Source organism: Salvelinus fontinalis, unplaced genomic scaffold, assembly GCF_029448725.1.
Source record: "Salvelinus fontinalis isolate EN_2023a unplaced genomic scaffold, ASM2944872v1 scaffold_0005, whole genome shotgun sequence".
Classification (NCBI taxonomy): domain Eukaryota; kingdom Metazoa; phylum Chordata; class Actinopteri; order Salmoniformes; family Salmonidae; genus Salvelinus; species Salvelinus fontinalis.
In genome coordinates this window covers 442,333-454,869 of record NW_026600214.1, presented here as the reverse complement: position 1 = coordinate 454,869, position 12,537 = coordinate 442,333, and the positions used below count along the sequence as shown (strand labels likewise).

The 12,537-nt window shown below is 41.8% G+C and overlaps 1 protein-coding gene across 3 annotated transcripts; it reads right to left on the bottom strand.

Annotated features, from left to right (window-relative positions):
- Positions 1–355: 355 nt before the first annotated feature.
- Positions 356–12,134, bottom strand: LOC129841987 (NACHT, LRR and PYD domains-containing protein 1 homolog). 3 transcript variants are annotated; one of them, XM_055910365.1, is made up of 9 exons: positions 11,977–12,134; positions 11,436–11,500; positions 11,089–11,303; positions 10,645–10,901; positions 9,858–9,992; positions 9,598–9,730; positions 9,467–9,496; positions 1,634–1,916; positions 356–753 (listed from the first exon to the last, which is right to left on the bottom strand). In XM_055910365.1, the coding sequence occupies exons 2-9, from the start codon at positions 11,441–11,443 to the stop codon at positions 747–749; spliced, it is 1,068 nt and encodes a 355-aa protein (XP_055766340.1). In that variant the 5' UTR covers positions 11,444–11,500; positions 11,977–12,134; the 3' UTR covers positions 356–746. The 3 variants fall into 3 exon arrangements, with proteins under 3 accessions (XP_055766340.1, XP_055766338.1, XP_055766339.1); XM_055910363.1 differs by lacking the exon at positions 11,977–12,134 and having other exon boundaries at positions 11,436–11,666; XM_055910364.1 differs by lacking the exons at positions 356–753; positions 1,634–1,916; positions 11,977–12,134 and having other exon boundaries at positions 8,703–9,496; positions 11,436–11,665.
- Positions 12,135–12,537: the final 403 nt, after the last annotated feature.

The window sequence follows — 12,537 nt, the reverse complement described above, 5'->3', positions numbered from 1 at the left end:
AACGGATATAAATTGCTATAAAACGCTTTAAATTAACTACCTTATGATGTTTTTAACTCCTATAACGAGTGAAAAGATGACCGGAGAAATATAACAGGCTAAACTAACGCTTGGAACAGGAGCGGGTCGGTGTCCAGCACGCGCGTTACGCAGCAAGGAAAGACTTGCTAGCTACAGGGTTTTTTGATTTATAGGGCCTGTGAACGCGCAATCGACCCCATTGGAATCGTCATCACGTAAAGGCATCCAGGGGAAGACGTAAGAAGTGTCCGTATAGTCATAGCAATATCAGTGCCGTTTTAACTGACTTCAGAACAGTGGCCAACATTTCTGAAATCTGAATCCATGTCAGGGAAATTGCTGTAGAATGGGCTCTGTTCCACTTAGAGACAAAATTTCAACTCCTATAGAAACTATAGACTGTTTTCTATCCAATAATAATAATAATATGCATATTGTATGATCAAGGATTTTGTGGGAAGCCGTTTCAAAAATTACCCAATTAGCATAAGTAGTCTAAACAGCGCCCCCATCCCCAACAGGTTAAGCTTTTTTTTAGGGGGATGCATATGTTTCGTACAGTGCCAATATGTTCCCATTAATTTGTGTCCATTTCAGGGGGGTCTTCCTTTACAATCATGTAAGTGTCTTTGTCCACAGACTAGGAGACAGGCCTCAGCATCTTCAGATTAGGTGGAGAAGTGTCTTTGTCCACAGACTAGGAGACAGCCCTCAGCATCTTCAGATTAGGTGCTACAAGAAAGAGGATGGAGGAGAAGGGAAGAGAGAGATCAGAAGGTATGGAGAAGAAGGAGGAGGAGTGAGATACACCTGAGATAACGATGTGATGATGGTCCTATGATACACCTGAGATAATGATGTGATGATGGTCCTATGATACACCTGAGATAATGATGTGATGATGGTCCTATGATACACCTGAGATAATGATGTGATGATGGTCCTATGATACACCTGAGATAATGATGTGATGATGGTCCTATGATACACCTGAGATAATGATGTGATGATGGTCCTATGATACACCTGAGATAATGATGTGATGATGGTCCTATGATACACCTGAGATAATGATGTGATGATGGTCCTATGATACACCTGAGATAATGATGTGATGATGGTCCTATGATACACCTGAGATAATGATGTGATGATGGTCCTATGATACACCTGAGATAATGATGTGATGATTGTCCTATGATACACCTGAGATAATGATGTGATGATGGTCCAATGATACACCAGAGATAATGATGTGATGATGGTCCTATGATACACCTGATATAATGATGTGATGATGGTCCTATGATACACCTGAGATAAGGATGTGATGATGCTCCTATGATACACCTGAGATAATGATGTGATGATGGTCCTATGATACACCTGAGATAATGATGTGATGATGGTCCTATGATACACCTGAGATAATGATGTGATGATGGTCCTATGATAGAACTATAATAAGATACATTTATTACAGGCAGCAAGACAAAAACATGCTTCCATTCTGAAAAAGACTTCCTCTTTGATCTGGGTAGCTATGTTTTTATTTGACCTATATTTAATCATTCCACATATTCAAGGGAAGGAGAAAAGAAAAGGGTCTTACCTAGATTCACTCAAGTACTTAACAAGATGGTGTTCATGTTCACTGAGAGCTTTGAGACAAGCTCCCATCACTTCTGGTCCTTTAGGGAGGACTGCATTCAGTAGTTCTCTCATTCGCTCCTGTTCAGTTGTTTCAGCTGTTATTCTGGAGTACTCTTCATCACCAATCATGTCCTTTGAACGCAGAACATCTGCTATCGGCATTGGATTTTTGACTCCCTGAATGAGTTCAGGCCTGTGTTTCTTCAGAAACTCCTCAGCAGGAATCCCAGAGAGTGTTAATGCTGAAGGGGGGTGAATTAAATGACAGAGTGAAAATAATACAAATATACAGAATAAATATTCCAAATATTCCAAAACATGCATCTTATATGCAACAAGGTAATAAAGTAATACTGTAAAAAACACAAAGTCTTATGTTTGTGGAAAATCCAACACAACACATCACATCCACAGACCCACATCACATCCACAGACCCATCACATCCACAGACCCACTCCAAAAGTCTTTCGGAGCCATCATCGACTCAGTGGGTTTTGTCCAACATGTCTCTGGACCTACTCACTGCCACAGTCATACTCTGGACCTAGTTTTGTCCCATGGAATAAATGTTGTAGATCTTAATGTTTTCCCACATAATCCTGGACTATCGGACCACCATTTTATTACGTTTGCAATCGCAACAAATAATCTGCTCAGACCCCAACCAAGGAGTATCAAAAGTCGTGCTATAAATTCTCAGACAACACAAAAATTCCTTGATGCCCTTCCAGACTCCTTCTGCCTACCCAAGGACGTCGGAGGACAAAAATCAGTTAACCACTTAACTGAGGAACTCAATTTAACCTTGCGCAATACCCTAGATGCAGTTGCACCCCTAAAAACGAAAAACATTTGTCATAAGAAACTAGCTCCCTGGTATACAGAAAATACCCGAGCTTTGAAGCAAGCTTCCAGGAAATTGGAACGGAAATGGCGCCACACCAAACTGGAAGTCTTCCGACTAGCTTGGAAAGACAGTACCGTGCAGTACCGAAGAGCCCTCACTGCTGCTCGATCATCCTACTTTTCCAACTTAATCGAGGAAAATAAGAACAAGCTAAAATTTATTTTTGATACTGTTGCAAAGCTAACTAAAAAGCAGCATTCCCCAAGAGAGGATGGCTTTCACTTCAGCAGTAATAAATTCATGAACTTCTTTGAGGAAAAGATCATGACCATTAGAAAGCAAATTACGGACTCCTCTTTGAATCTGCGTATTCCTCCAGGGCTTAGCTGTCCTGGATCTGCACAGCTCTGCCAAGGCCTGGGATCGGGAGAGACACTTAACCTGTCTAGGATGAGGGTGCCGCTAGCGGCACTCCCCCCCCCCCCCCCCCCCCCACTGAAAAGGCAGAGCCGCGAAATTCAAAAAAAATATATTTTTAAAATATTTAACTTTCACACATTAAAGTCCAATAATACAGCTAATGAAAGACACAGATCTTGTGAATCCAGCCAACATGTCCGATTTTTTAAATGTTTTACAGGGAAGACACAATATGTAAAGATGTACATCTATTACCTAAAAACACATTAGCATAATCCACCATCTTTTATTTGTCCACCAACACCAGTAGCTATCACCAATTCGGCTAAACTAAGATATTTATAGCCCCTAACCAAGAAAAAAACTCATCAGATGACAGTCTGATAACATATTTATGGTATGGGATAGGTTTTGTTAGAAAAAAGTGCATATTTCAGGTAGATGGCATAGGTTACAATTGCACCCACCGTCACAAATGGACTAGAAAAACTACATTGAGCAACGTGTTTACCTACTTACTAATCATCAAACATTTCGTAAAAATACACAGCATACACTAATCGAAAGACACAGATCCTGTGAATACAGACAGTATTTCAGATTTTCTAAGTGTCTTACAGCGAAAACACAATAAATCGTTATATTAGCATAGCACATAGCACATAGCAGCCCAGCATTGATTCTAGCCAAAGTGAGCGATAAAAGTCAACATCGCCAAAATATATTAATTTTTTCACTAACCTTCTCAGAATTCTTCAGATGACACTCCTGTAACATCATATTACACAATCCATATAGAGTTTGATCGAAAATGTTTATATTTAGCCACCAAAATCATGGTTAGACAATGTGAAATGTAGACAAGCTGGTGAGAAAATGTCCGTGCGCCACTTAGACAGTGATCTACTCTTATACATAAATACTCATAAACGTGACTAAAAAATATAGGGTGGACAGGGATTGATAGACAATTTAATTCTTAATACAATCGCGGAATTACATTTTTTAATTTATCCTTACTTTTCAATACAGTTTGCGCCAAGCGAAGCTACGTCAAATAACATGGCGTCCTAAGCCACTAACATTTTTCGACAGAAACACGATTTATCATAATAAAAATGTCCTACTTTGAGCTGTTCTTCCATCAGTATCTTGGGCAAAGGATCCTTTCTTGGGAGTAATCGTCTTTTGGTGGAAAGCTGTCCTCTTGCCATGTGGAAATGCCAACTGCGTTCGGGATGAATTGGAAGCGTGCCCAGCAATTCACAGCGTTTCAGAAATAAATGTCCCAAAATCGCACTAAACGGATATAAATTGCTATAAAACGCTTTAAATTAACTACCTTATGATGTTTTTAACTCCCATAACGAGTAGAAACATGACCCGAGTAATATTACTCCCTCCACTAATGCTTGGAACAGGTGCGGGTCGGTGTCCTCTAGGCGCATGACGCACCAAGAAAAGAGTGACTAGCCTCAGGGTTTTTTAATTTGTAGTGCCTGTGAACGCGCAATCGACCCCATTCAAATCGTCATCACGTAAAGGCATCCAGGGGAAGACGTAAGCAGTGTCCGTATACTCATAGCAATAACAGTGCCCTTTTAACTGACTCCAGATCAGGGGCCAAAATTTCTGAAATCTGACTCCATGTCAGGGAAATTGCTGTAGAATGGGCTCTGTTCCACTTAGAGAAAAAATTTCAACTCCTATAGAAACTATAGACTGTTTTCTATCCAATAATAATAATAATATGCATATTGTACGATCAAGGATTTTGTGGGAAGCCGTTTCAAAAATTACACGATTAGCATAAATAGTCACAACAGCGCCCCCATCCTCAACAGGTTAAGTGTTTTAGTACTATATCTCTTGACACAATGATGAAAATAATCATGGCCTCTAAACCTTCAAGCTGCATACTGGATCCTATTCCTACTAAACTGCTGAAAGAGCTGCTTCCTGTGCTTGGCCCTCCTATGTTGAACATAATAAACAGCTCTCTATCCACCGGATGTGTACCAAACTCACTAAAAGTGGCCGTGATAAAGCCTCTCTTGAAAAAGCCAAACCTTGACCCGGAAAATATAAAAAACTATCGGCCTATATCGAATCTTCCATTCCTCTCAAAAATTTTAGAAAAAGCTGTTGCGCAGCAACTCACTGCCTTTCTGAAGACAAACAATGTATACGAAATGCTTCAGTCTGGTTTTAGACCCCATCATAGCACTGAGACTGCACTTGTGAAGGTGGTAAATGACCTTTTGGTGGCGTCAGACCGAGGCTCTGCATCTGTCCTCGTGCTACTAGACCTTAGTGGTGCCTTTGACACCATCGATCACCACATTCTTTTGGAGAGACTGGAAACCCAAATTGGTCTACACGGACCAGTTCTGGCCTGGTTTAGATCTTACCTGTCGGAAAGATATCAGTTTGTCTCTGTGAATGGTGTGTCCTCTGACAAATCAACTGTGCATTTCGGTGTTCCTCAAGGTTCCGTTTTAGGACCACTATTGTTTTCACTATATATTTTACCTCTTGGGGATGTTATTCGAAAACATAATGTTAACTTTCACTGCTATGCGGATGACACACAGCTGTACATTTCAATGAAACATGGTGAAGCCCCAAAATTGCCCTCGCTAGAAGCCTGTGTTTCAGACATAAGGAAGTGGATGGCTGAAAACTTTCTACTTTTAAACTCGGACAAAACAGAGATGCTTGTTCTAGGTCCCAAGAAACAAAGAGATCTTCTGTTAAATCTGACAATTCATCTTGATGGTTGTAAAGTCGTCTCAAATAAAACTGTGAAGGACCTCGGCGTTACTCTTGACCCTGATCTCTCTTTTGACGAACATATCAAGACTGTTTCAAGGACAGCTTTTTTCCATCTACGTAACATTGCAAAAATCAGAAATTTTCTGTCCAAAAATGATGCAGAAAAATTAATCCATGCATTTGTTACTTCTAGGTTAGACTACTGCAATGCTCTACTTTCCGGCTACCCGGATAAAGCACTAAATAAACTTCAGTTAGTGCTAAATACGGCTGCTAGAATCCTGACTAGAACCAAGAAATTTAATCATATTACTTCAGTGCTAGCTTCCCTACACTGGCTTCCTGTTAAGGCAAGGGCTGATTTCAAGGTTTTACTGTTAACCTATAAGGCGTTACATGGGCTTGCTCCTACCTATCTTTCCGAGTTGGTCCTGCCGTACATACCAATACGTACGCTACGGTCACAAGACGGAGGCCTCCTAATTGTCCCTAGAATTTCTAAGCAAACAGCGGGAGGCAGGGCTTTCTCCTATAGATCTCCATTTTTATGGAACAGTCTGCCTACCCATGTGAGAGACGCAGACTCGGTCTCAACCTTTAAGTCTTTACTGAAGACTTATCTCTTCAGTAGGTCATATGATTGAGTGTAGTCTGGCCCAGGAGTGTGAAGGTGAACGGAAAGGCTCTGGAGCAACGAACCGCCCTTGCTGTCTCTGCCTGGTCGGTTCCCCTCTCTCCACTGGGATTCTCTGCCTCTAACCCTGTTACAGGGGCTGAGTCACTGGCTTACTGGTGCTCTTTCATGCCGTCCCTGGGAGGGGTGCGTCACTTGAGTGGGTTGAGTTACTGACGTGATCTTCCTGTCTAGGTTGGCGCCCCCCCTTGGTTTGTGCTGTGGTGGAGATCTTTGTTGGCTATACTCGGCCTTGTCTCAGGATTATAAGTTGGTGGTTGAAGATATCCCTCCAGTGGTGCGGGGGCTGTGCTTTGGCAAAGTGGGTGGGGTTATATCCTTCCTATTTGGCCCTGTCCGGGGGTATCTTCGGATGGGGCCACAGTGTCTCCTGACCGCTCCTGTCTCAGCCTTCACTATTTATGCTGCAGTAGTTTGTGTCGGGGGGCTAGGGTCAGTTGGTTATACCTGGAGTACTTCTCCTGTCTTATCCAGTGTCCTGTGTGAATTTAAGTATGCTTTCTCTAATTCTCTCGTCCTCTCTTTCTTTCTCTCTCTGAGAACCTGAGCCCTAGGACCATACGTCAGGACTACCGGGCATGACGACTCCCTGCTGCCCCCAATCCGCCTTGCCTTGCTGCTATTCCAGTTTCAACGGTTCTGCCTGCGGTTACGGAACCCCTACCTGTCCCAGACCTGCTGTTTTCAACTCTTAATGATCGGCTATGAAAAGTCAACAGATTTATTCCTGAATATTATTTGACCATGCTTGTCATTTATGAACATTTTGAAAATCTTGGCTCTCTAATTTTCTCCTTCTCTCTTTCTTTCTCTCGGAGGACCTGAGCCCTGGGACCATACGTCGGGACTGCCGGGCGTGGTGGCTCCTTGCTGTCCCCAGTCCGCCTGGCCTTGCTGCTGTTCTGCCTGCGGTTATGGAACCGCCACCTGTCCCAGACCTGTTGTTTTTAAACTCTTAATGATCGGCTATGAAAAGCCAACTGAATATTATTCATGATTATTATTTGACCATGCTTGTCACTTATGAACATTTTTGAACATCTTGGCATAGTTCTGTTATAATCTCCACCCGGCACAGCCAGAAGAGGACTGGCCACCCCTCATAGCCTGGTTCCTCTCTAGGTTTCTTCCTAGGTTTTGGCCTTTCTAGGGAGTTTTTCCTAGCCACCGTGCTTCTACACCTGCATTCTAGCTGTTTGGGGTTTTAGGCTGGGTCTCTGTACAGCACTTCGAGACATTAGCTGATGTACGAAGGGCTATATAAAATAAACTTGATTGATTGATTGATCACTGAGTAACTGCCTCCTTATTTTCAAGCATGGTGGTGGCTACATCATGGTATGGGTATGCTTGTCATCAGCAAATACTGGAGAGTTTTTCAGGATAAAAATAAATGGAATGGAACTAAGAACAGACAAAATCCTGGAGGAAAACCTGCTTCAGTCTGCTTTACACCAGACACTGGGAGAGGAATTCACCTTTCAACAGAACAATAACCTACAACACAAAACCAAATCTACAATGGAGTTGCTTACCAAGAAGGAATGTTCCTGAGTGGCCAAGTTACAGTTCTTACTTAAATCTGCTTGTAAATCTATGGTACGACTTTAAAAGGGCTGTCTAGCCATGATCCCCAACATCTTGACAGAGCTTGAAGATATATGAAAATAATAATGTGTAATATTGTACAATCCAGGTGTGTAAAGCTCTTAGAGACTTACCCAAGAAGACTACCAGCTGTAAAGCTCTTAGAGACTTACCCAAGAAGACTACCAGCTGTAAAGCTCTTAGAGACTTACCCAAGAAGACTCCCAGCTGTAAAGCTCTTAGAGACTTACCCAAGAAGACTACCAGCTGTAAAACTCTTAGAGACTTACCCAAGAAGACTACCAGCTGTAAAGCTCTTAGAGACTTACCCAAGAAGACTCCCAGCTGTAAATCTCTTAGAGACTTACCCAAGAAGACTACCAGCTGTAAAACTCTTAGAGACTTACCCAAGAAGACTACCAGCTGTAAAACTCTTAGAGACTTACCCAAGAAGACTACCAGCTGTAAATCTCTTAGAGACTTACCCAAGAAGACTACCAGCTGTAAATCTCTTAGAGACTTACCCAAGAAGACTACCAGCTGTAAAACTCTTAGAGACTTACCCAAGAAGACTCCCAGCTGTAAATCTCTTAGAGACTTACCCAAGAAGACTACCAGCTGTAAAACTCTTAGAGACTTACCCAAGAAGACTACCAGCTGTAAAACTCTTAGAGACTTACCCAAGAAGACTCCCAGCTGTAATCGCTGCCAACGGTGTTTCTAAGTATTGACTCGGGGGGTTGAATACTTATGGAACGACTATTTTAGGTATTTAATTTATATCAATCTAAATATATATATTCTTTGACATTACAGAGTATTTTGTGTAGATTGTTGACAGGAAATGACAATGAAATCCCTTTTAATCCCACCTTGTAACACAATAACATGTGATGCAGATACTTTTGCAAGGCTCTGTATTTCTGTCTGAATGTTCTATATCATTACACCCCACTGAACATGACTCATGAAGACCTTCATCACCCCACTGAATATGACTCATGAAGACCTTCATCACGCCACTGAACATGACTCATGAAGACCTTCATCACCCCACTGAACACGACTCATGAAGACCTTCATCACCCCACTGAACATGACTCATGAAGACCTTCATCACCCCACTGAACACGACTCATGAAGACCTTCATCACCCCACTGAACACGACTCATGAAGACCTTCATCACCCCACTGAACATGACTCATGAAGACCTTCATCACCCCACTGAACACGACTCATGAAGACCTTCATCACCCCACTGAACACGACTCATGAAGACCTTCATCACCCCACTGAACACGACTCATGAAGACCTTCATCACCCCACTGAACACGACTCATGAAGACCTTCATCACCCCACTGAACACGACTCATGAAGACCTTCATCAGTGTTCTTCATCACAACTTGAAGATATGTTAGCTCTATAACCCGTTTTATAAACCTTGTCCACAAAAACAAACTTACATGTTGGATGAGAGTCTTTGCTGTATACATCTGAAAAACAAACAATAGAAAATATCATAAAACATGTTAATAGCATCTGTTAGAAAAGGACATTTATGATTGACATACTGTTCATGTGTAGTATTTCTTACCTTTTGATACCACTGATTTCCATACTGTCCTCTCATCATCCCCGATTAACTCCATCTCAATGTCAACCCCTGTGTTTCCCATAATCATCTGACAACAGCTTGGTGTGGTGTCTGCAGGTAACAGCTGAATCTTCTGTAGAAGGCCATATGGTGCAACGATTGAGACAACAGACAGAGAGAGAAATAGTGAAATAGAATGATATTCCAGTTATTCATATACAATATGACAGATTCATGTCCTTAGACTGATAAAACTACACCTCTGGATTGATGGAAGTGGAGTGGGGATTTTTGAGTGCAAACCAACTGTTCAGCTTTAAGGACCCATTTGGACTTGACAGGACCAATTCTGAATATCCTTGGGACAGCTGATTTTTCTCCCGTTCCTGAACAGCCTACAAAATGAGCAATGTAGTAGTCAGTCAGAACAATGTAGTCTCATAATTCATTCAACTTGCAGCTCACTGAGCAATCCATTTTTGTCAACAACAACAAATGTGTACACTACTGTTTACTATCTCTATTTTACCAGGATATTATGTTAAAGGTGTACCAGGTAAGTTGACTGAGAAGAGATTCTCTTTTACAGCAACGACCTGGGGAAGAGTTACAGGGGAGAGGAGGGGGGATAAATGAGCCAATTGGACGCTGGGGATGATTAGGTAGCCATGATGGTATGAGGGCCAGATTGGGAATTTAGTGAGGACACCGGGGTTAACATCCCTACTCTTACGATAAGTGCCATGGGATCTTTCGTGGCCATGGAGAGGACACCCGTTTATCGTCCCATCTGAAAGATGCACCTTACACAGGGAAATGTCCCCTTCACTGCCCCGGGGCAATGTCCCCTTCACTGCCCCGGGGCATTGGGTTCTCCTTCGACCAGAGGGAAGAGTGCCGTCTACTGGCGCTTCAAATGAATGAGACAGAAATAGATTTCTCACAGAGCTGCATGTTGTCTTTCTAATCTAGAGATTTTCAACAAACTATCAGCTTTTTTTCAGTAAATTTCAACATACTGTTGTCACTTCAATGATAGTGCCTCACCTCTTTCTGACTGGAGTTTCTGAGGAGCAGGTACAGCCTTGAAATTACTGTTGACCTTTTTACTGCCAAATAGAGGACCACGTCACAGTGGACATCTACGTTCCAAGACAGTAATCTCAGTATCAGAGAGATAGCTGAGAACTTGGGATGGAGAATCTTAGCATGGAATCTGTTGACCTCATGCACTTCCTCTAAAGACACTCCATGTTCCTCTACATGAAGAATCTTCATCTCATTCCTCAGGGAAGGGTTGGTCCCTGAACAACACAATAAAAAGGAGAGAAAGACAAATATTGTCTTCTTCATCCAACTAAAACACAAAGAATATGCAGTACCAGATCACAGTAAACTCAAACTCCCAGAATAGTTAATTCATTAACTCAGGAAGTGAAACTCAAGTTACATGGAAATGTCTTTCTGAATACTATTTCTATATGGTTTTACCTAAACAGACAAAGTGTGGCAGATGAACTTCCTCCAGTTCACCTAACTCCATAGTGATGTCCAGCAATGGACCAGCTTGTGTGTACTGCATGTCTTTCAGAAGTTGACTGTAGGGTTCCCAGTTCCTGAAGTGATACTTCAGAATGACATCTCTCTCACACAGCCAGCGGAGCCCAGACACTGTGCACTCATAACTCCCTTTGGGTGTCCTGTGTCTGAGGGCAACAACAAGATATGGTAGAGAGGGTCAATGGTCAAATGGAGAGGATGGATTAGAAGACTATTCCCAAAGGAAATGGGGAAATACACTAGCAGGTGGAATGAAATGTTAAAAGTAGTTATTTTACCTGAACATTGTCACTCCCTGGACAGTGGAAGTCAAGGGTTCAATCTGAAGCCAGTGTGTGGAGTCCTGAACAAGGACAAGCATGTCAGTAATACATATGGGGCCTGTTTCCTGGACACAGATTGAGTCTAGTGCTGGACTAAAAGCATGCTCAATGGAAGTTTCAATAGAAAGTTCTTTAAGGTCCAGGACGAGACTTAATCTGTGTCTGGGAAACTGGCCCATTAACCAAAGTAACTCATCAAATGTATTTATTCAATGTTACATAGAATGCTGGTGAATTATCTATTAAACTGTCTAATGACAAAATATGACAACAGCTAAAATCCTGCATGCCTCCAAGCAGAACACAGGACTGTCTATATCCCAGTATGAATGGTTGGTCACTACACACCTGGCTTTGAGACTGTGTTTATATTACTAAAGCAGAACACAGGACTGTCTATATCCCAGTATGAATGGTTGGTCAGTACACACCTGGCTTTGAGACTGTACCTGAGTCCTGCAGGTATGTAAAAGTAAGAATTGACATTATGACTTACCTCAACATGGTCACAAGTCTTACAGCTCTGAGGAATCCCTGAAGTCAAAAGTAGCTGTTCTATAAAACAGATATTTAAATACAAGTAATTAGACTGTCAAGCAACCAGACGCATTTATGAAATTGCCTATTTCAGTTACTAATAACCATGCACCCATTAATAACTGACTGTAAAAGCTGTTAAATTACTATTATTGATGCGGAATTAAAAATTGTATGTTTGAGAGGGAAAAGGAAAAAAGATATATATATTTTATTAAAAAAAATCTTCTGATTTTCAGGGGGTAGCAGCATCCCTACTGCCATCAGTACTCTCTCTCTCTCTCTCTCTCTCTCTCTCTCTCTCTCTCTCTCTCTCTCTCTCTCTCTCTCTCTCTCTCTCTCTCTCTCTCTCTCTCTCTCTCTCTCTCTCTCTCTCTCTCTCTCTCTCTCTCTCTCTCTCTCTCTCTCTCTCTCTCTCTCTCTCTCTCTCTCTCTCTCTCTCTCTCTCTCTCTCTCTATATATATATATATATATATATATATCTACACTACCGGTCAAAAGGGTTTGAACACCTACTCA

Excerpts from the sequence above, each read along its gene's own strand:
- LOC129841987 (XM_055910363.1), bottom strand. The coding sequence starts at position 11,659 with ATGGGCCAGTTTCCCAGACACAGATTAAGTCTCGTCCTGGACCTTAAA. Across the intron at positions 11,304-11,435 it reads CAGGGAGTGACAATGTTCAG|ACACAGGACACCCAAAGGGA; the intron begins GTAAAATAACTA and ends TGTTGCCCTCAG. Across the intron at positions 9,993-10,644 it reads GAAACTCCAGTCAGAAAGAG|GCTGTTCAGGAACGGGAGAA; the intron begins GTGAGGCACTAT and ends CTCATTTTGTAG.